The following is a 21,609-nucleotide window of genomic DNA, read 5'->3' as shown; positions in this document are numbered from 1 at the left end:
CCTCGATATCATACCTAGCCCCAAATCTACTAACAACAGCCACGACAAAGACCATCGGCAAACTCAATGGCAACCAGTAGAAACCCATCTGTCACTGCATCGGTGATAACATCAACTAGTCGGGATGCTCCTTCTACACTCAAGAGGATAACCTCGATAAACATCATTGGCAAGTTAAATCTCTACGTTTATTAGCCACTGCTGATGACCTTTCATCAGAAAATAACTGTCGCGAATAACATATGTCTCCATCACTGGAGAAATCTAGAACGAAGAAGCCTTAACCCTTCTTCATAGATGAACTCCACTGTCGAGAGGCCCTAATTGATCTACCATCACCAAGATTTTGGGAACTTCTTCAAAAAATCAACACAGGTAAATCCCTCTCTTTAGGGTTTATTTTTTCTCATGCTTTGTCTGGAATTAAAGCTTCTATAATTCTTTTTTGATGGTGTCACAACCTTTGTGATTTCGCACTAGAGAGATAGAAGCCTCTATTGCTTATAGATATCAACTATCAGGTCTTTATGGTAATTTCCCTTCATTTTCTTCAACCCCCACCTTATTTGACATTTCGAATACCTCATCCTCTGTAATTTCCATGCAAAACTTTGTTCCTCACCATCTGTTATTATCTAACCTAAGAGTATGCATGATAAGGGCTTGGAACAAATTTTAGCTCATCCTCGGGTGCAAATTTTAGTTTCTAGTTCTTATTGTTTGTTTTGTTTGCTTCTTTTCTTTTAGTTTTTAATGTGCTTGTGATTTAATATTGGAATTTGATTTATTTAATTTGTAGGATTGGATATTTATGTTTTATTGGTACGTTAAAGGTTAGGATTGTGGATTATTTTTCTAATGTAATGGTAGAACTTGATTTTTTGTGTGGATCACAAATGGGGTTGGTGATTCTAATATGAGACAGATTTACACGATGTGTTCTTCTCATTTATGGGTCCTACAGTGAGGATGTTGATCGTAGGGAAATGAGGCTGCTGGTTCAGGGATGGGAGAGATTTTGGTGAACTGCGTTCCTTATAGATTGGTGGGTTTCTTAGTAGGGCCATAGCTCTCAATTAGGTGAAAGTTAGATTTCTAATGTGTTTGCTAAAATGTTTCTGTTTTTGGTATTAATTTTATTAAAATTTACAAATTAAGGAATCATTTAGCAAAATTAATCCTAAGTTTCTATCAATTTATTGTTCTAGTGTTAGACTTTTAGATTTTTAATCATTTGTTGTTGCTCTATACCAGTGGCATTGGTTTTTTTTTTTTCTCCTTTATGAGTATAAGAGTTTTCCTTTTTCCTAAAATTTTCTAGTTCTTTAGAGATTTGATAAGGCTTTGGTTTTTAGATTTGGACATTTAGCATTTTGAACTCTAGGATTTGAAGTTTAGTCTTATAGGTTTTTCAGTTCTTGAATTCAAGTTCACTTTAATGAAAATTATCATTTTGGATACTTAGATGTTTGTCTAAGCAGTAGCAGAATTTTTTAAAGGATAGTGAAAATTCATCAAAATCATTTTGTGGGACTTTTGATTTTGAGAAGTCTAATCCACCATCTATATGGCAACTTCTTGACAAGAGTTATCCATTCTGCAACTTAGATTAGAGAAAAGAAAAAAAAAAAACTAGATGTTGTTAATGAAAATTAAAATACCTGCAAAGGGAAAGTTTGAGAAATGATCCAACTAGATGGTACTCTAGAAGCATAAATGACTTCCATTAGTGGGTTTTGATGGCAAAAAAAAAAAAAAAAAAAACTGAAAATTCAAGGAATCATGAGGATTGCAATGTATTTTTTATTTCAAGGAATCATGAGGATTGTAAAAATAGGAATCTGTGGCACCTCATCTATGAGGTAAGTCTACATGTGTATAATATTTATTCCATATCTATTGAGTTACAGGAACTTTATTAAGGTTATAATTGAACCTCTTCCACTTTTTTCTTTCATTCATTGAATTTTGGTTGATGGTTTTTAACATATGTTTCTGGTTTCTGTGTTTGCTCTGTTAATTTTATTTTCCCAAGGTTGTCATTGCTTCCGTTTATGAAATGTCAATTTCTCCATTATATGTATTTGTTGCCCTTCGTTTTTGTTTTATTTATCTTCCGTATTTTGTTTAAGAAACAAATAGATGGATTCTATGTTCGGTAGTGGTATTTTTATAATAAATTGTCTTTTTTTTTCCTTGTCCAATTTTAAATGTGTACTACAATAATAGTATTGGTTGATCACGGGCTTGCATATGAGCATTGAGAAATGTTGCTTTAAGGAATTAAAGCTATGAACCATGCATGCTTTTGGTGTTAATAGTATTCTAATATGATTTTAGAAAATATTCAATGGAAAAGTCCTTTCATGATTTCTATGAGCTTTGTGGGTTGGAAGGAGAGGGATTTCAAATGGAATGAGGAAAATGACAGAAAATGATGAGTCTTTGAGATGAGGAAGATGTGGAAGAAGGTGAGCATTTGAGAGGGGGTTTTATGAGTTTTCAAAAATTTAAGGTGATGTATGGGTTTGGTGAGGTAGGTAAAGAAATGGGTCTTAAGGGCAAAATAAGAGGTAAGATAGTATACCCCTTGGTAATATAGATAGATTGGAAAGTACAGGGAAATCAAGTTACACAAACCTAAACCTTAATTTATTTTCTTTTTCTCCTTTTTTCTTCCTCTTCTTTTTCCTGAATTTAACTAATCTCACAAGTTTTACTTCTAACATAGATTGCAATCACTAGCTAATAGAGGCTTTTTACTTGTTTAATGTGCCAGAGGATTTGGAATCTTGTTACTCAAGTGTACTTCCTGGTCAAGAATATTGTGTGGAAATATTTAACTGCTACTTCCCAGTCAAGAATATGGAAAGGAAATATTTAACTGCCACAAAATATTTCTATAGTTGAACTCTTTGAACAACCATTTTGTAACTTGGTAGAGTATGTCAGGGGAGTTTTACTGTCTGATTGTCCTACTGATTGCAAAAAATATTTAAGAAGCTGTCATATAAAAAGATTATGAAATATGTATCAAGAGCACAATGATCACAATATACAGGGTTAAAATCCTTCCATTAATGCTAAAAAAAAAAGGTAAAATAACTTCATCTGTGTTATGTTTAGTGATAGCTTGGGTGTGATAAAACTGAAGTCGTATTGTTATAATTGTTGGCTTGGTCTTGTGATAGTCTTGGCCTAGTAAAAGAACAGTCATAGTGCTATCATTGTTTGGCTTGGTTTACCATTTAAACTAAGGAACACAATAAGCTATCCTAAAACTTTATTTTATGTTAATGATTTTGGCTCTGTGCAATAATTAAGCGCCATACAATATTTTTGGACAGGAGGTGACCTACCAAAAATATTTTTGTACAGACTCTGGTCATCTTTTCATTCCTTGAACAGTTTACCAACCAAAATCTCATGATGTATTTGTTATTTAATGCTGAATTAAGGATTGTTGTTTTGGATTATTTATCTATTCGTTTTATGCATTCATTCTGAAGCTATTTCCAATAATTTTCTCCATGTGAAGCAATTATATAGAGATTTCTGTTTTTGTTACTTGCCAGGGTCTATTTGGTGAATCTGAAAAAGTCAAGTGGCATGGAACATGGGTTGTTAAAACAGTAATTAGAAGACAAATTTATGATGATCGTGTTACAATGTTTGTTAGATTATACTTTCTCTTTCCTGTTTTCTTAGTTTGATGAATTTGTTTGAGTTAATGTTAAAGAAATATAATGCTAGATGATGATAACTTTTTCTGTGAGCATGATCCTGATTACAGAGCATTTGTCAAAAGTAGGTTTTATTATGAATCTATTGTGTGGTCCTTTCCATAACCTTATTTATGGAATTGATTAATGATATATCCTATTTGTGGAAGCTTAATATTAGTTTAAGTTTAGATCATTATTGTGTGCATTGTTTGTATTGTCAAATTATAAAATTTAACATAGAAAATTCTATAATTTGGTTTAGAATTTGATTTTGTTTAGAGTTGGTTTAAAATATTTACTATATGATGCTTAGCAGTTAGAAATTCCATTGGCAAGGATAAAGCTGAACAAATTTGCATTGTTGCCAAATAGTTGGGATCAGGCCCAACATATTATTCTCTAGCTCTACTGCTTGTATAAACTAGTATCAAATTAAATTAGGCTACCCAATTTTTAACCTGTTCCTTAAGAGTGTTATTTGTACAGAGTAGGCTTAGTTTTTAGATTTGCGAGCTTCAAGAACTAGGAAATATGAGAAGCCAATTGTGCTATCTGTTTGTTAGATAACAATATTCTTGCCTATATTTGCATAATCCTTGTAGCTGCTCACATACTGTGTTTTATTTTATCTGAATGGTTGTTGGATAAAGTTAGAAGCACAAAGTGGCTGCAGGGAAGCTCTTGGATTTAGGAGGTTCAAAGGTTTAGAATTCATGGTCCTATTTGTTTGGGGGCTTGTTAAATAACAATAGCTTGCCTATATTTGCATTATCCTTGTAGCTGCTCGCATAATCCTATCAAATGGTTGGGTAGACTTTTCAGAGATGCTTGAATTGATTCTTGACCATTGAATCTTTTTTGTCCACACAAAAATTTCTATTATCCAATCCAGCCTCTTATTTTTATTATTCAAACCAGCCTCTTAAATTTTTTTCTGTTTTTTCTATCATTGTACAAGTTCAACGAACCTCTAGCAAAAGTAGCCTCTTATTATTTTATTAAGGTGCTATTTTATTTTATATCTTTGATCAGTGTTGAAGTAGTTATTAACTTGTTAATCAATTAAATGGTGCTACGTGGGATCTTATTCTTATTTTATTTTTTAAAGGAAAGAAAATCTACTCAAATAAATATATATATAATAGTGTAATGGTCTTCAAATTCAAAACATGAACCCCACTAATGGAGTGAATTGACATCCAGGTTGCATCAAAAATGCATGTAACAACTAAGATGAGTGGGCTAATTTTTAGTATTTAGTATTGAGTTATTTTATTTACATCTCGAATTTTCCAAAATATATTGTAAACATCAAAGATAGTTGTATTATAGAGACAAGAAGATCTCAGTATCTTATTATGTTTTACCCTTTTTCTTTGCTAAGGATGTCTTCTAAAATTTTATTTGTTTTTTTTATTCTCAACTCTTTGAAGTATAAATTTTTGTTCACATTATAGAATGAAAATTGTTTTTCTATTACGACTTTCAAGATAAGATTTTCTATATCATACATATAGTCTTATAAGCTATTTAATTATATATTAATTTCATAGTTCTCATATATGACTTACTTTTTCATCAACTTAATTATCTTATGAACTTTTTAATGTTTTTAAAATCATGTCTCTTATAGTATAATCTCATGATGATTGTATAGCATAACTCTAGTACTTTTATTTTTTCCATGGAACAATATGTATTTTGATCCATCCACTTATTAGTATAAATGTTAAGGTAATGTTATTTTCTTTCTAAGTTTAGCTTTTCAATGCTTTTTGTGGGGTGTATTTCCATCTATTAGAATTTCCAGTCAACCATTTCTTAAAGTTCATTGAAGTTGAGATACTCCTAATTTTAGGAGCTCAAGGACCTCTCTTCCTTTTCACACATTTTTTTCCATTATTAAAATAATTCTCTGTGTTAAAGAATGATAATCCAGGTTGTAGTAAATTAGAAAAACATAAATCTTAGGAATTGACTTAAATGTTTATTCAATAATTTTGTACTTTTAGAATATTACCAAAGTAAACCAAGTGGAAGCATAATATGGTACAACAATGAAAATTATTTATTTATTTTATTTTTATTTTTAACTTTAAAGTTTAGGTTAGTGAGCAAGCTTGAGTAGTCTAAATTAATTCTATGAAGGTCATAGTTTCAATAATGTTTATTGGTTGTTATATGTATAATTTAAAGGTTTTTTTTCTTCTTCTTTTGTTTACAGGTTGCAAATGAAATCAATATGATCTTCAAGGTGTCAAAAGAAGAAAATTGTCACGTTGAAGAAAGTGATTCCAAAAATCATGAAGATTACGTGATTGAACTCATTAGGAGGTTGAATTAGGTTTTTGCATATTATGGTTTATTTTAATGGTTTTTTTCCTTAGCTTTTGTTCTTATATTAAAAGAATTGTAAATTATAGTCCAACAATTTGTGTGTAATCATTATATAAGTAGTTATATTAATTGCTTAGATTAGGTAATTGTATATTAGTTTTTGGAAATTTTAATTGGTAAAGTTTTATTCAATTTTATGGTGTAAAATTGTTTTTTCTTTAATTTAATTATAGGAAATTCATTATTTTAATAAAAAATAAAATCATTTTTTTATTAGAACATGTTCAAAAATGACATTTTTATAGGTGTCATTCTTAAAATAAGTCAAAGATGACACTTCTATAAGTGTCAAGATTGATAATTTTGTAAAAATTCTTTAATAGAAAACACTTAGAGATGACGCTTTTAGAAGTGTCATTGTTAATATTAATCAAAGACGACACTTGTTAGAAGTGTCATAGAAAACATAAAATCAAAGATGGCGCTCCTTAGAAGTGTCATTGTTGATTGAAACCTATAATGACAGGCTAGGAGATGACACTTGTGGGAAGCGTCATCTTTTGCCTTCCTTGACACTTAAAAAGCGTCATTATTCCCTTTTTTTCTTGTAGTGAAACCCTCCGACTTGGTAATAAGAGTTTTGTGGGTGTGTGATTATTGAACTTGGCTTGTAATGTTTGATTGGAATGAAGAGCACTGGTTGTTGTATGGATCTAATAAATACAATGAAGATCAACTTTTCATTAAACCAGTAATTGGGCATGATTCAGGAAGATGACCAAAATATTTATTCATACTTGAATTTGGCTTCAAACCCAATAAGGAAAATATTTATCTATCTATCTATATATATTAAAATTTATTCTTAATTAATTGTTTATTTGATTAATTAAAATTATGTATTTGCTTAGTCTATTGGACTTTTTTTGCAACTAGTTCCAAATTAAAATATAAATCTAAACAGCCAAAAGGGCGGATAGAATTTTTGGCAGTCTTGCTTTGTAATATAGGGGAAAGAACCGAGGGAGAATTTACTCATCCAGAGTCAACCAGTGAAGAAAAGCACAGGCAACTACACTTCTTTGAAGGTCTCTTGATATGAAGTGTGAACAACTTGAAAGGTGGATCCTTCATTAGTTTCACTAATATCTTTTACTGCATAATACAAGTTACTTGAACATATAAAAATCATCAAATAAATTCAATAATTATTAAAAATATAGAATGTAACTATTCCACTTTAAACAATAGAAATATGAAAAGAGTGAACTTGTCATGCCATTGGGAAGGATATCAAAGACTGGTTGAAGGATTCATTGATGATTGAAGGATTCATCATCATAATTTTAAAACGATATATAATGATGGGATGTCTTCTCCTTAACCAATGTAGATTATCATAATCACCTTAATACAAATAGGACCTTTACATCATGTCCCATGGAATTGTGAAGATCAGTCATTATATTTACCTTAGATTTAAGGATTGGTTCTGATACTATTTTGTAACAACCTGTTCCCCAACCTGGTATGAAAATCAACGTGTTTTTGACTAACTGTGATATCTCACATCCACTAAGAAAAGAGGTCGTTCCTAAACCTATAAATCTGGGGGGTTATCTTGATTTTGTAGATATGTGTTTTAAGTATATCATTATCACTTGTAAATTTTAAGAAGCACGGAGAGGTTTTTGACATTGCCAAAAATCTCTGCTGGCAGTTTTGAATATACACCACATACATTAACTGTTGACTTTGTGTTTCTGATGGAGCTTATCCTTTGATAAGGACTTACATATTTAATATACTAGATCTATAATTAGAATGCAATAACATATCTTGAAGGCCCCCTTGTGGGCTTCTATCCTTATTAATATAAGGTGAAGACTTTGTGTTACAAACTGGCCATGGGTAATCAAAGGACTTATATATTTAATATACTAGATCTATAATTAGAATGCAATAACATATCTTGAAGGGCCCCTTGTGGGCTTCTATCCTTATTAATATAAGGTGAAGACTTTGTGTTACAAATTGGGCATGGGTAAATATCTTCAATCTGTCCTTCTTGGCTAGCCTTAAATGCAATAGGCCCTATTATATATATATATATATAAACCCAGAAATGAAGATGCCATTGGTGTTGGGTCAGTTTGTGTCTATCCCAGTTTGGAGAATATTTCTGTTGGGTGAAATGGGTGGCCACCCCAAATGACTAGCTTTGAAAATATCTCCTTGACTGAATCTCCAGATCTCAAAGAGACATCCGCAGGAGTGAAGATGGAAGTAGAAAATGAAAGATTTAAGGCAACAAAAGGGCATGAGCCTTGTTAGAAAATTAAATTCTACCACATACTTCGGCTATTTACGAGGGCAGTTCCTTTGTTTGTAATCTTCCTAAAAAAATTGAATTGAGATGCAGCCATTCCACAAGAAGCTAGTAACAAAGAACAATTTATCTTAATACATTGATCATTACATCATAGGATTACCCCCATAGCATTGTTTTTCTTTCTTTCCTTCTCTATTTTTTTTTTTTTTTTTTTTTTTGTGGTACACATAGAAGACCAATCTTCCATTATTTAATTTGTTGGTTGGAAGCAGTATAAATCTCCAACGACCTCAATTAAAATCAGCTACAAGAGTGACATTGAAGATAGAGGTGTAAGCCTCTTGAATATGTCACACTATGCATCATCTTCTGGCATTTTTGTTGGTGTCTCTTGCCTTCTGATATTCTTACTTTTAACTTAATTATGACTTAGATTAATATACTTTTGTTGGTTCTCTTCGAATTAAGGCACCCTTAAATATCCCATGAAATTTAATCTACAGGTAAGGTTGAGAATATTCTGAGCACATTTGGGACTAAATGTCTTGTATTCTTCTTTCTAACCCATTCTCAGGAGACTATGCTTTCTCTGGCAAGTAAAAACAATGGAAATCATTTGCATTTTCTGGCTCAGTTTCAATTCAAAGATCAGATAAAAATATCTTGGTAGTTCAATTTTTTTGTGCTTTATCAGTCAAAGGACAAATTGTACCTAAATTCCCAGTCATGACTTGCAGTAACTGAGACATAGGTCCTTAGAACTGATCCACCATACTGATATGCACCTAAAAATGATGGCTTTCTATAAGGTATTTCATGGTAATTAATGCAGAGCATTTACGCATAACCCACTCCTCAATCTACAAATACCACCTCTAGTAGTCTTCACCATCTCACTCGCTCCAAAGTTTTCCAATTTCCATTGATCCATCTCCTTGGTTCTCCCTCTGATCATTTCCAAGACTATAAGGAGAGCATGGGTGTTGTCACTTACACTGATGAGCTCACTAGTCCTGTCCCTGCACCACGACTCTTCAAGGCCCTGATCCTTGAGGCTGACTCCCTTTTGCCCAAGGTCGTCCCTCAGGCCATTAAAAGTATCGAAACAGTGGAAGGCAATGGAGGCCCTGGAACCATCAAGCAGCTGAACTTTGCTGAAGGCTAGCTACTTTACATAAATTTTCACTAGCATATGGTCTTAATTTACTCACATATATAAAATTGTACTAACCAAAGATGTTTGAATTTTTGCTCTCTATGCAGGTAGCCAATTCAAATATGTGAAGCATAGGATTGATGAACTAGACAAAGAGAAGATGATCTACAAGTATACTTTGATTGAAGGTGATGCTTTGATGGACAAGATTGAATATATAAGTTACGAGATTTCATTTGAGGCCAGTCCTGATGGGGGATGCAAGAGCAAGAATGTGAGCGAGTATCATACCAAACCCGGTGTGGAGATCAAAGAAGAGGAAATCAAGGATGGCAAAGAAAAGGCAGCAGCTGTCTTCAAGGCTGTGGAAGCCTACCTCTTAGCTAATCCTGATGCCTGAGCCTAATGCATCCTGTTGAGAGTTTCGAACCTGTATTGCTTCTCCTCCACTTAATCACTTGTTGCTTGCTGCCTTTTTGTTTTCCTTCCATCAAATCTGCCACTCTGGCCTGATAAATAAAAGCTCTATCAACCTGATATTCAAATTTGATTTGCTCCATATTGATAATTTTGATCTACTATTCTTTCTTGTTGGACTGAACTCTAGAAAGTTCTAATTAGAAAGTTCGAATTTAATTAAAACTGCTAAGAATGTGTACCTATTCTTTCACAGCTTTAACATATCAGAGAAGAATCTAAAGTATGACTCGTGAATCTAACTTTGCCTTACTGTTCCAAGACATAATTAGGATAGTGATGAATTGTCAAGCCCTTTAGCTTCTAAAGTAGTATAGAAAACTTGAGCATTTTCTCTATTCCACCACTTGGCTGAGATTATCATACACTTCCTGAGTCTTCATAATACTAATGACCAGATGAAATCCCTTCATATATATGTAGATCTGTGCTGTATCTATTTTACAACATGAATCAATCCAGAAGAACACGTCACATTCCTGAAAATCCAGACCTTATAGAGCAGGATTGATTCAATTGATTAGAGGACTGCTATTATGTCTTAACGGAAGCCATTACCAGCTAGAGAACTGGTTACCTCACCAAAAACATTAAGCCTGTGATGGCCACCAGATACTCTGGGCCGTAGGAAACATACTCCAAACTATGGCCATGTTTTCTACTAATCTAGTGAAACTTTTTTTTTTTTTTGAGAAAAGAAATCAACCAGAAAAGACAAAATCTGTGCACTGATTTGATGATGGTGACTTTTGACATAATTTGGGCCACTATTCCCAACTGTTTCCTCAGGGCCATGAACTGATAAATTGTGGATTCACATGCCTGTTTAATTGCAACACCAAACACATCCCAATTGTATTAATCACAAGGGTCCACATCTTTTTCCATTAATATTCCAGGGAATACATAGACCATTCAAGCCTGTGAGCTATGTGAGCCCTACAGTGTGAACTTCCCTATTTTGCCTATTTTCTCAAGAACAGGATGCTTCATTGTAATTTATGGATTATGGTACTAAACAAGTCCATAATACTAGAAGATAACATGGGACTTGAGGAATCTATTCTTCATTGTGATTACAAAGGAAATGCATTAATTCTATTACTGTAAAAAAGTTCAGCTCATCTCTGGGTTCATCTATTAGTTATATTTTCAGCCTAAAAAATGGGCATGACCTGTTCTTTAATGTTTCTTTTGGCTCTCTCATTGCTGTCCTGAATGAAATTGATTTTCTAGGTGTTCTTCAAATTACAATTATCACAAAAGGGAAGATAAAAGGAATGGAAGAAAATCACAAGGAAGATAAAGCAAAACTTCTTCAGGAAGGCTTGTGGCATAGACTGCCTAGAAGCAAAGAAAATTATCCATAAAATCTGTGAGACTTGAGTCTATCTCTATGCCGGTCTTCTTGGCTCAAATCCTATTTAGTATCTCCAAATTTTCAAACTTGTTGTGACATATTAGCAACCATTCAAATCTCCTATCTAATAAAATAAAACAAAGAATACAAGTCTAGATTAATGTATCTTGAATGTCAACAAATGTCACATTCATTCTCTTAAGATATGGAAATTTCATTTTAAGATCAATCTTACCCCTTAAACCACAACTATTCATTCTAGAATCCCACGCATGGCCCACAAAAAAAAAATAATAATCATTTCATTTTGATTTTTCTCCACTTCTAATAAATAAAAGTCTTCAAGGGATAATTACATGGTCCCAACTCCCAGGTTTACAAGCTCTTACAAGTATATGATGCCTATTCAAATGGGCTTGTTTTCTTTTTTAAAGGACATATGCCCCACAAAGTGGGTTAGGCCTTATTTTTGAAAGCATGGAAGGATAGGTCTGGGCCTGGTTATCTCATGTTACCCCTGCCCAAACCCTAACAACGACCACAAGTCATATGCCATGGCAATATTGCACCTGTTACGTGATGTTTCAAGGTAATTCATGCCCAACAATAATTTTCCTTTCTAATAATTATTGCTACTTTTCAAAGTCGGACCACCACAAGTCATATGCATTGGCAACGCACCCATTGTAGGAGGTTCTTCTAAAGCAATGAAGGCCCACAAATTGTTTTTGGGGAAAAAGAATTATCCCTCTATTTTTCCCTTTTTCTAATAAAGTTAGTCCTAAAAGTCAATTTTTCAAACAAAACATAATGTATAAAGTTTTGTTTGAGACCAACCTTAGGAGTTGGTTGAAGATATTTGTTATTTTCCTTTCTGCACATTCTTCTCCTTATTTTCCTTTTTCTTTTTTTTTTTATTCCCTTAAAGTATGAAAGTTTCATGTCTCCATAGATCACTGAGATGATTTTTATATGGAGATTTCTCCTTGGCATGTTGAACAGGTCAGAAATGAAAAAGATGAGGCCAACATTATAATATTGCAACGGCATCGAACTTTGAATCATGGATTAGCAATATTTAACCCAAGCCACCCTAATCTCAAGTTGCTAACTAGTTAAAAAAACACATAAGAGTCTTCATCTTCACCTCTCAAAAGAAATCTATCCCCACCCATTGAGCTACAACTCTTCCATCTCCTTCTCCCAATCCTCTCCATACCATTCCTCTCAATCAACTCTGTAAAAGAACATGGGTGTCTCAAGTTGCTAACTAGTTAAAAAAACACATAAGAGTCTTCATCTTCACCTCCCAAAAGAAATCTATCCCCACCCATTGAGCTACAACTCTTCCATCTCCTTCTCCCAATCCTCTCCATACCATTCCTCTCAATCAACTCTGTAAAAGAACATGGGTGTCATAAGACTCAGTCAAAAGTATGCGACTCATGTCACTCCAGGCAGGATGTTCAAGGCCTTGATCCTAGACTCCCACAACCTCTGCCCCAAGCTCATGTTTTCATCCATTAAGAGCATTGAATTTCTTGAAGGGGAAGGAGAAGTTGGGAGCATCAAACAGATCAACTTCACTGAAGGTCAGCAAAAGTACTAGATACTAATTTTCCAACATATACTCAGTGCCTTTGAATTAGATAATTCAATGATAACATAACTAACAAACATGTTTGATTGTGATGGAATATGCAGCTAGTCCTTTAACATACATGAAGCATCGGATCGATGCACTAGACAAAGAGAAACTCACATGCACATACACTATGTTTGAGACTGATGCCCTAATAATGGACAAGATTGAATATATTACTTATGATGTGAAGTTCGAGCCATATGGTTTTGGGGGGTGTGTTTGTAATCTGACAAGCGTGTACAAAACAAAAGGGGATGTAGAGATCAGAGAAGAGGACATAGAGCATGGCAAGGACAGAGCAATTGGGATGTATGAAGTGTTGGAAGCCTATCTCATGGCACACCCTCGCGCCTATACTTGAAAAAAACCTCTGTGATTATTTTGAGAATTGTGTGTTTTTTTTCCTAATATGTTTAGCTACCTTTTTTTTTTTCTTTTTTCTTTTTTCTTTTTTTTCTTTTTTTTGGTTCTTGTCTTGAAAAATGCAAAATACAATCAGTATGTGAATTTTGCCAAGTTATGGGGTTATGTTGTCTCTGGGCTCTGGTTTTGTGGCTCTGCAAATGACAAATTCATGGCAGGCAGAAAAGTCTTAGCAGCAGATCTAGCAGTGTTTTCATTTTTATCTAATGATCTTTTTGCTTGTTATGAACTTTTTCATTGGAGTTCAATCCATAGGCATCCTATCAATGCCAAATATGAGAATTGATCGGAGAAATCAAATGGGAGATGAATAATAAAATTTCCAGAAAGAAAGATAAAGAGCTGATAGATAAGTAAAACTGCCATTGATGTGATCAATCTTCATATCTAAACATATATAAATGCACATTATCCAGGTTGATATTGAGTTCCCATGTTATGTTGATCTATGGTCTCAATCAACTGAATCTCTCTCAGGTTTTTGTCTGTTTCCTCTTTAATGGTTTGATTGTGGTACAGAGAGAGTAGGATTCTTTCCAAGTCAATTGAACCTCAAGGCACCCTTCTATGATATGGTACTATGATCTCCCTCTGGTTCATTAAACCACAAAATAAAAACAAGGGTTTTATCACAGTGGTGACGATGAGAGAATTGACTCCTCTAATGGGGAAAAGAAGAAGAATGATATAAGGGGTTTGTTTGGTCACAGTGGAAATTAGTTCGATGTTCTTCATGGTGATGGATCTCATCTCCTGCGTTGATTTCTTTTGTTGGGATTCCATCTTGATTTTCCATCATTCACCATGTACCAAAGGCTTGAACATCTTTAGCAGGAGCAGCCAGAGTCATGAACTTTTTGGGTAAAGTAAAGCAGGTAACACCCATCATTGCCTTCAGAGCAAGATTATGATCTCTTAGAAATAAAATTAAGTATAGATTGGTTTGGTGTGAAGGGTCTTGGATTCTGAAGGGGAAAAGGAAGAATGATAAAACAACTTAGGCCAATTTTTGTGGTAGTTCTAATTATCAAATTGGCCATTTTTGACTCAACCTCAGCAGCCACCCAACCTAACTTATCCAAAATCTATCTTGTTCAAAGTTCTTGTCTGAAAGGTCTAAACCCTTTTTGCTTTCTCTCCTTTCGCTGGACCCAAACTTCATCTGGGTCACACAACCCCAGCAGCATAAGATATGCTTTTGTGATTCTACACTTGATCTAAACCTGATATCAAGAAAGAAAATCTACAATTCTATTGAAAGGATATGCGTATACATCTGACTAGAACTTTTGCCCATACTGCGAACATGTAAAGGTATCTTGCCATCGCAGACATGGGGTGGGTACCTTGGTTCCTCAGGTCAAGCCGCCCATGTGGCATATGCATAAGTGCGTATTTAGTCAAAAGTCGGAGAGGCAGAAGGTTGAATCTCCAATTAATTCCTCTTTTGTGAATTCATGCCAAACACATACCACCTAAAACCCAATCTATAAGTACTGCAAACTGGTGAAGATCCCCACAATTTTCAAAGACCATTGCTTTCATATTCTCCCAAAACATGGGTGTCACCAGTTTCACACAAGAATTCACATGCCCAATTGCCCCCTCTCGCATCTTCAAGGCCCTGATCCTAGACTCCAACAACCTGATCCCAAAGCTCTTGCCCCAGACCATAAGAAGCATCGATGTTGTCCAAGGAGATGGAGGAGCTGGAACCATTGAACAAGTGAACTTCACCGAAGGTCAGTAATCTTAAATCAAAAGAATAGATATTATATGTTTTAAGCTCAATAGTTAAAAGCAGTTTGTATATATATAACATTAGGAACTTTTTCCCCAAATAGGCATACACTCTTTGCGAGGCTAAACAAACTCTAATACTATTTGTAACAACCTCGTCTCAACCCTATGTGTAGGTATTATTCGCTCTAAGTCCAATAAACCCACATGGCTTTTAAAACTTCCATAAGGATTGAGAATTACTTTGAAACAATTTATAACAATCCACTCTCAACCGTGTATAGGTATTATTTATGAGCCCACACAAATTTAAAATGCTTTTAAATAATTAAAAGCAACTCATACATGTATTGCAATAGAAACTTTTTTCCCTATCCCATGTGAAATATTACAGCAAGAGCCTAAAATATGTTTCTTTTGGCTTGTCATGCAGCTAGCAATCTCAAATACGTGAAGCACCAAATCGAAGAATTGGACAAAGAGAATTTTGTGTGCAAGTATCGTATGATTGAGGGAGATGTATTGGGTGAGGAGCTTGAATCAATTGCTCATGAGGTGAAGTTTGAGGCAACAGATGGAGGTAGCATTTGTAAGATGGCAAGCGAGTATCACACCAAGGGAAAGTTTGAGATTAAGGAAGAGGAGATAAAAGCTGGTAAGGCTAGAGCTATGGGGATATACAAAGTTGTGGAAGCCTATCTATTGGAGAATCCCCATGTCTATGCTTAGTTTCTATCTTCCTCTATATACATATTCACACATATTTGATTGTCACTTCTTTGTTGTCCAATGTTTTCTCTATTATATACTTTATACTGGTTTTTTGTATTCTTCATTACATGTACCCTTAATTTTTTTCTTTTTTTCCTTGGCCAAAATTGCCTCTAAATTTCCCTATTGTAATGTTATTGACAAATGAAAAAACTAAGAAATACGAATTTTTTTGTTTGAATTGTTGGAGTGGCAACACCCATATAAGTTGAGGGTAATCTTTTCGTAGTTGTATGATGATTGAAAAATATTCAATAATTAGTTCATTAAATATTGCATGTTAATGAAATGATTAGTTTGAAAATTAAGGGGGATATGTTATTATGAGTTTGGTGATGTTAGGTGAAATTCTAGAGAACATAAAAGCATCTTAATTCATGTGAAGAAAAAATTACAGTTGGTATGCTATTGGAGAGGTTTGGGATCAAAATGAGAATATGAATCTCTATCTTAAGCCTTAGGGGTGCTTTTCGAAACCTAAAAGTAGTAAAGGCAAAACAATGTTTAGATATACCTATGAAATTTCTATTTGAAGCCTTATTTGGAGAACTTCTTAAAGCCTAAAAGTAGCAAAGGTAAAACAAGGGTTGGATATTACTATCAAATCTCAAGCTTTTACTCGTAGAGTGGTGTCAAAAGCATACTATTATTTGTCTTTAATATCAAGTCCAACAAATTGGTATTAAAAATCTTATTAATGATTGTCTCCTTTGTTTTTACAGTGTCTAAATTGAAATTCAAGCATATGGTTTGATTTAACGTTTAAAGAGGTTTGTTTGGATTTAGATTAGAGATGAATAAAATGGATGATAGTGGATTCAACTTCGGGATGGTTTTATATGAAAAAATTATATAGAACAATGAATATTTTATAAAAGCAAAATTAGTTAGGAAAAAAGAATTATTCTCTTATCTACTTTTTTTCTCTTTCAATGTTGAAAGAATCCTCCTTTTCTAAGTACACACTACAATACAATCACTTCTTTTATATATCTATTACAGTTGTCAACATATGGATGTAACATCTTTCGATAAAAACCTTTCAAAAAATAAGAGAAATTCATTTGATATATTAAAGAAAATTCATTTTGAAATCTCTTCTTATAAACCTTTTTATGAAAACTATTACTTTCCTAGCTTGTGGAAGAAGAAGAGCTTTAATATAATTCACATATATCCTAACGCTCTCTAATGATTAGAAGAGTTTTATACACTTCACTACCATCAAAGGAGACTACAAATTCAGTTAGAAAATAAATGCCCTTTAGGAAGAACTTGTTACATGTGCAAAAATGTTGTTCTATGGGACATGATGTTCAAACGCCGAACCAATACGGGGCTAAAAAAAATGAACTCAAACAATTGTTAAGAGTACACTAATATCAATAGGTGTATATAAATTTTGGCTATAAGCCTGAAGATGATAAAAATCAGGAGACTAATGTTATAGAACGATGACTCATGATACTCATGAGGTTGAATATGATATTAAATCTTATAAAATGGTATAGTGAGATGTTGGTGATGGCTAGTTTGCTTTCGGTGCCTAGTCATAGATATGGCTTATATAAAATATTTGAGTTTAAGGTTTATTTCCAAGGAAAAGATTATAGAGGTACTCTTTCAAGATTGTTATACGTGGAATAGCCACACTCGAAATGGTCATGACTGATGTGATGTTGAAGTACCATAAAAGAGTACTAGCCGCACTCTCACCCACAGCAACTAATATGCTGATGGGATTACTAATGCCCGAGCCTCAACAGAACTGAAAAATGAGGCCCAATGAGACCCTTCAAATCCAAATCACAATGCTATAATTCCATAAGAGCTCCACCCATTTGTCCACTCCAGAAAGCATGAGTATTGTTGGTCTTCATCCAGGATTCCAGATTTAAAGAACCCATCTTCACTCTTTAAGAATCCTGCAGAAGAGGCCCTTCGTTGAGCGAATAGGTAATGAATATGGACTGGCCTGCCATGCAGCAATGTGATATATCCGCAATGGGCATCGGCAACAATGATTGGGAGAGAATTGGGATGAGCGTTCTTTCCTTTTCACTTTTTTGCAGTCGGCTGCCTTTTACCACTATAACCAAGTGCGACAGATAATTTGGGGAATGCATAGCCAGACCGTATATTCCCCCAAGAAGACGACCTGGAAAATACAAGGCAGCGAGTCAATGTCCTACACTTGAAAACAAGAGTAGGTTTCACTTTCCATAAAGCACAGTAGCTGTAGGCACTATAAATTGCCTGCTTCAATCATAGAAAAAAAAAGTTCTTGTAGTGTAAATCTATGTTTATCTACACACTGAAGTCAACCCATTGAATTGATAGATGGCCAAATTTCGTAGAGGCATATTTGGGTATGTTCCCATCTACATCACCACACCCCCCCCCCCCCCCCCCCCCCCCCCCCCTTCTCTCTTATGGGCCAACCAGAGGGGCGGTACCAAATGAAGAAAATCAAAATGACCTCATTCATATCAATTTTCCAACTTCAATAAGCACATTTTGAAAAAACAAAAATAAAATAAAATAAAAATCATGTTTTTCAAAAATTTGTTCTATAATGTTATTGTGCTTTCATTTATTCCTTGTAGAATTTTTAGAGAAAAATTAAAAATATAAAAAATATTTAAAAAACATTCCCTTTATACAAGAATATACAGTGCCTTTATAGAGAAAAATCCGGATAAACTATTTTTCATATTTATATTTTTATATGAAAATTTATTTTTTAAAATAAGTAAAAATTGTTTTCAAAAATTATTTTTTTAAGAACCGTTTTCAAGCAAATCCTATTAAATTTTCAAAACGAGTGAAACATCAAACCTAAAGTTTCAGAGTCCTCAAGTTCACACCCTCAGTGGTGACATCATGGCTTTTTATAAAGATCATTCAAAGCTATAGGGTGAATACCACCTCAAAATAAACCATCATGGTTTTTTTCTACAAAATTGCTGTTAATTTTTCTTGAATCCCACAAGACCTAAATCTCAAAATTTGCCAAACATATAAGGCTACTGGCTTCCTTGCCTACTAGAGAAAGCATGCCAAACACCGTCCACTGTTCACAATAGCATCAAGAACAAGAACCAAGCCAACTAGGACCACACTGTAACAAAAAGTTTAGTCTTAAAACAGTCTAGTCTTACTTAGGAGATGGACACTACATTTAGAAATTTTTAAGACGGGCAGAGATGGAACCTCTCTGGATCTCAGGATGGAATCTTGACTCGTTGAGCCAATAACATCAGAACCCAACCTAATAAAGGTTAAACAATTGAGCACATAGTCCAGCAAAAACTGGGCTAAAAATGAAGATTCGTTACTTGTGAATTATGCAACCTGATTCCATGTAATTGTGCTTAGTAAAGAAGAGCTGAATCCGAGTCATAGGACCACTTCCTGCAAAGAGGCCAATAGCAAACCAAACTAATCAAACCATAACAAAACTCGGGTAGATGTCTAAATCACAATCTAATCAACACCCAACTCATCAGTAAGACTAACAAAAAGTTCAAGCACCACCCAATGTCAGTGGGAGAATCTGGTCTCCGTCAACCTTTTATGGCAAAGCTGAAAGAAAGGTTTGTGGGATGCAACTCAGTATAAGAAAAATAAACTACAATTTTGACACTATAAGGTGTTTCTTGTAACAAAAGGATTCCTCAAGAGTGGATATCCTTCATTGAAAAAGCTACTTTAGATTTTTTTTGACATATATATGAATGATCTATCCATCATCTGCTCTCACTTTAATTCTTTTATTTCTTTCTTGGCCGGGCTTTGGATATCCAAACTGCGCAAACGTCCCTCAATTATAGATGGCCATCCATCTTAAAGCAAATTCCCTTTGGCTCAACATTCAAAGGTCCATACAAAACACCGCCCTCTTTCTCGAAGCCATACCCTCCTCCCTCTCTTTAAGATTTGAAAGTGACTTCTGAAAGCCAAGCAAAGGCAAAATTCACTCTCTGAGGGAAAAGCAAAAAAAAGATTCCTTGCATGTCCCAGGCCTTTTGCCCTTCAAATATTCCCTCCTCATATACAAATAAATGCCAACTATTGATTCTTCATTCACTCTCCACCCTCTCCATTCCATAGAAAACACAACCCTTTGTTTTTTCTTCATTTTCCTGCCTTTCCCTAACTCATGATCCCAGAACTGGAGGTATGTGCCAAATCCACAGTAGGAACATATTGATACAGAACAACTAGTGCCTACATCGTAGTTCTAGCGTTCTTCTTTGCAGATATCTTGCAAGACATTTTCCTAACCTGTCAGTTTTCTTGTTAAAAAAAAATGCAGAAGCCTCGGGTCACTGAGATACAGGTCCGGATGGACTGTAATGGGTGCGTACAGAAGATCAAGAAAGCCCTATACGGCATCAATGGTGAGTGATTTATTGCTAATGGGTACCTCAATAGTGGTCTTTCTATTTTGTCCCTTTACTCCTATGTTTTGGTGTAGGTGACCTAATTTTTGAGTTCTCCAACAGGTATATATGATCTCTATATTGACTTCCCCCAACAAAAATTGACAATAATTGGGTGGGCGGATCCTGAAAAAATAATGAAAGCCATTAAGAAGACGAGAAAGATTGCCACCATCTGTAGTCATACAGAACCGACAGACCCAGCCACAAAGCCACCGGAACAAGCACCTGAAGGCGGCGGCCCACCCCCAGCAGAAGCTGCAAACCCTCCCCCTGCAGAAGCTCCACAAGCCGAGGCTGCCCCACCAGCGGAGCCACCAAAAGACCCACCACCACCTGAAAATCCTCCGCCAGAGGCAACACCAGCACCTGCAGCTGCAGATGCTAATGCAGGTAACCCAGCACGACCTAAAGATGTGGAAGAGGTTCACGTAATATACCACCACCCACCTGAGTATGGCTACAGATATGGGTATGGTCACCGGTATGGAGGGCACTGGAACAACTACTCCAATGTCCAAGGATTGCAACAAGAGCCACCCCCAACCGTCTACACCAATGTCCAAGGAGTCCATCACGAGCCACCCCCGACAATGTACACCAATGTCCAAGGACTCCATCATGAGCCACCCCCACCTGTCTATGTGACTCATAGGTACAACACATACAAGCCACCACCTTACATCACTGAATACGAGTACATCCGGTCGCCACCACGGCACGCACATTACAGTAGGATGGACCGCTATAGTGAGGATTATCGCAACGTGAATAACAGCAATGGAAACATCACTTCAATGTTTAGCGATGAAAATCCAAATGCGTGTAGAATAGTTTAGACAGGGTAGAGAAGTCAGTTTGAAAACGGAGCTCTTTCTTTTGCCTCCAAGAGAGTCTTAGCTAGAAAGTCATTGGAGAATAATTAATGAAATAAAAGTAATTTGTGGCCGTGATGTTTCCTAATAAGCACGTGAAGATATTGCGAGAGGAATGAGATTCTGAGCTTGTAAGTGGAGGAAGAATCGATCCTGCATTCCACTTCTGATAGGGCCAATACATACTGCCGGGTATTCATTTCTTATGTAAGAATCCTGTAAAGCATATATTCTACAAGCCTAATCCACATCCTTCCATTTTTCAAAAAGATATCCATCCTTCTCTTTAGTTTAGATTATCTCATAAAAGCATCTGCCCTTGA

At 34.8% G+C, this 21,609-nt stretch overlaps 4 protein-coding genes across 5 annotated transcripts; all 4 read left to right on the top strand.

Moving 5' to 3' along the window:
* Positions 1–9,279: 9,279 nt before the first annotated feature.
* Positions 9,280–10,109, top strand: LOC117914082 (major allergen Pru ar 1-like). The gene is made up of 2 exons (XM_034829269.1): positions 9,280–9,554; positions 9,658–10,109. Exons 1-2 carry the CDS (start codon positions 9,371–9,373, stop codon positions 9,948–9,950), a joined length of 477 nt encoding a protein of 158 aa, XP_034685160.1. The 5' UTR covers positions 9,280–9,370; the 3' UTR covers positions 9,951–10,109.
* A 2,386-nt stretch (positions 10,110–12,495) lies between these two features.
* LOC117914202 (major allergen Pru ar 1-like) lies at positions 12,496–13,569 on the top strand. Of its 2 annotated transcripts, XM_034829431.1 has the most exons (3): positions 12,496–12,636; positions 12,796–12,979; positions 13,092–13,569. In XM_034829431.1, exons 2-3 carry the CDS (start codon positions 12,796–12,798, stop codon positions 13,391–13,393), a joined length of 486 nt encoding a protein of 161 aa, XP_034685322.1. In that variant the 5' UTR covers positions 12,496–12,636; the 3' UTR covers positions 13,394–13,569. The 2 variants fall into 2 exon arrangements, with proteins under 2 accessions (XP_034685322.1, XP_034685321.1); XM_034829430.1 differs by having other exon boundaries at positions 12,496–12,979.
* Positions 13,570–14,959: 1,390 nt separating this feature from the next.
* On the top strand, positions 14,960–16,147 carry LOC117914843 (major strawberry allergen Fra a 1-3-like). Its single transcript, XM_034830341.1, has 2 exons — positions 14,960–15,197; positions 15,629–16,147. Exons 1-2 carry the CDS (start codon positions 15,014–15,016, stop codon positions 15,922–15,924), a joined length of 480 nt encoding a protein of 159 aa, XP_034686232.1. The 5' UTR covers positions 14,960–15,013; the 3' UTR covers positions 15,925–16,147.
* A 3,538-nt stretch (positions 16,148–19,685) lies between these two features.
* LOC117913894 (heavy metal-associated isoprenylated plant protein 35-like) lies at positions 19,686–21,555 on the top strand. The gene is made up of 3 exons (XM_034828998.1): positions 19,686–20,146; positions 20,285–20,369; positions 20,475–21,555. Exons 1-3 carry the CDS (start codon positions 20,129–20,131, stop codon positions 21,248–21,250), a joined length of 879 nt encoding a protein of 292 aa, XP_034684889.1. The 5' UTR covers positions 19,686–20,128; the 3' UTR covers positions 21,251–21,555.
* The last annotated feature ends 54 nt before the right edge of the window (positions 21,556–21,609 follow it).

This window comes from Vitis riparia, chromosome 5, assembly GCF_004353265.1.
Source record: "Vitis riparia cultivar Riparia Gloire de Montpellier isolate 1030 chromosome 5, EGFV_Vit.rip_1.0, whole genome shotgun sequence".
NCBI classification, from domain to species: domain Eukaryota; kingdom Viridiplantae; phylum Streptophyta; class Magnoliopsida; order Vitales; family Vitaceae; genus Vitis; species Vitis riparia.
The sequence above is the reverse complement of the archived record's forward strand: the minus strand, read 5'-3'. Positions and strand labels throughout refer to the sequence as shown.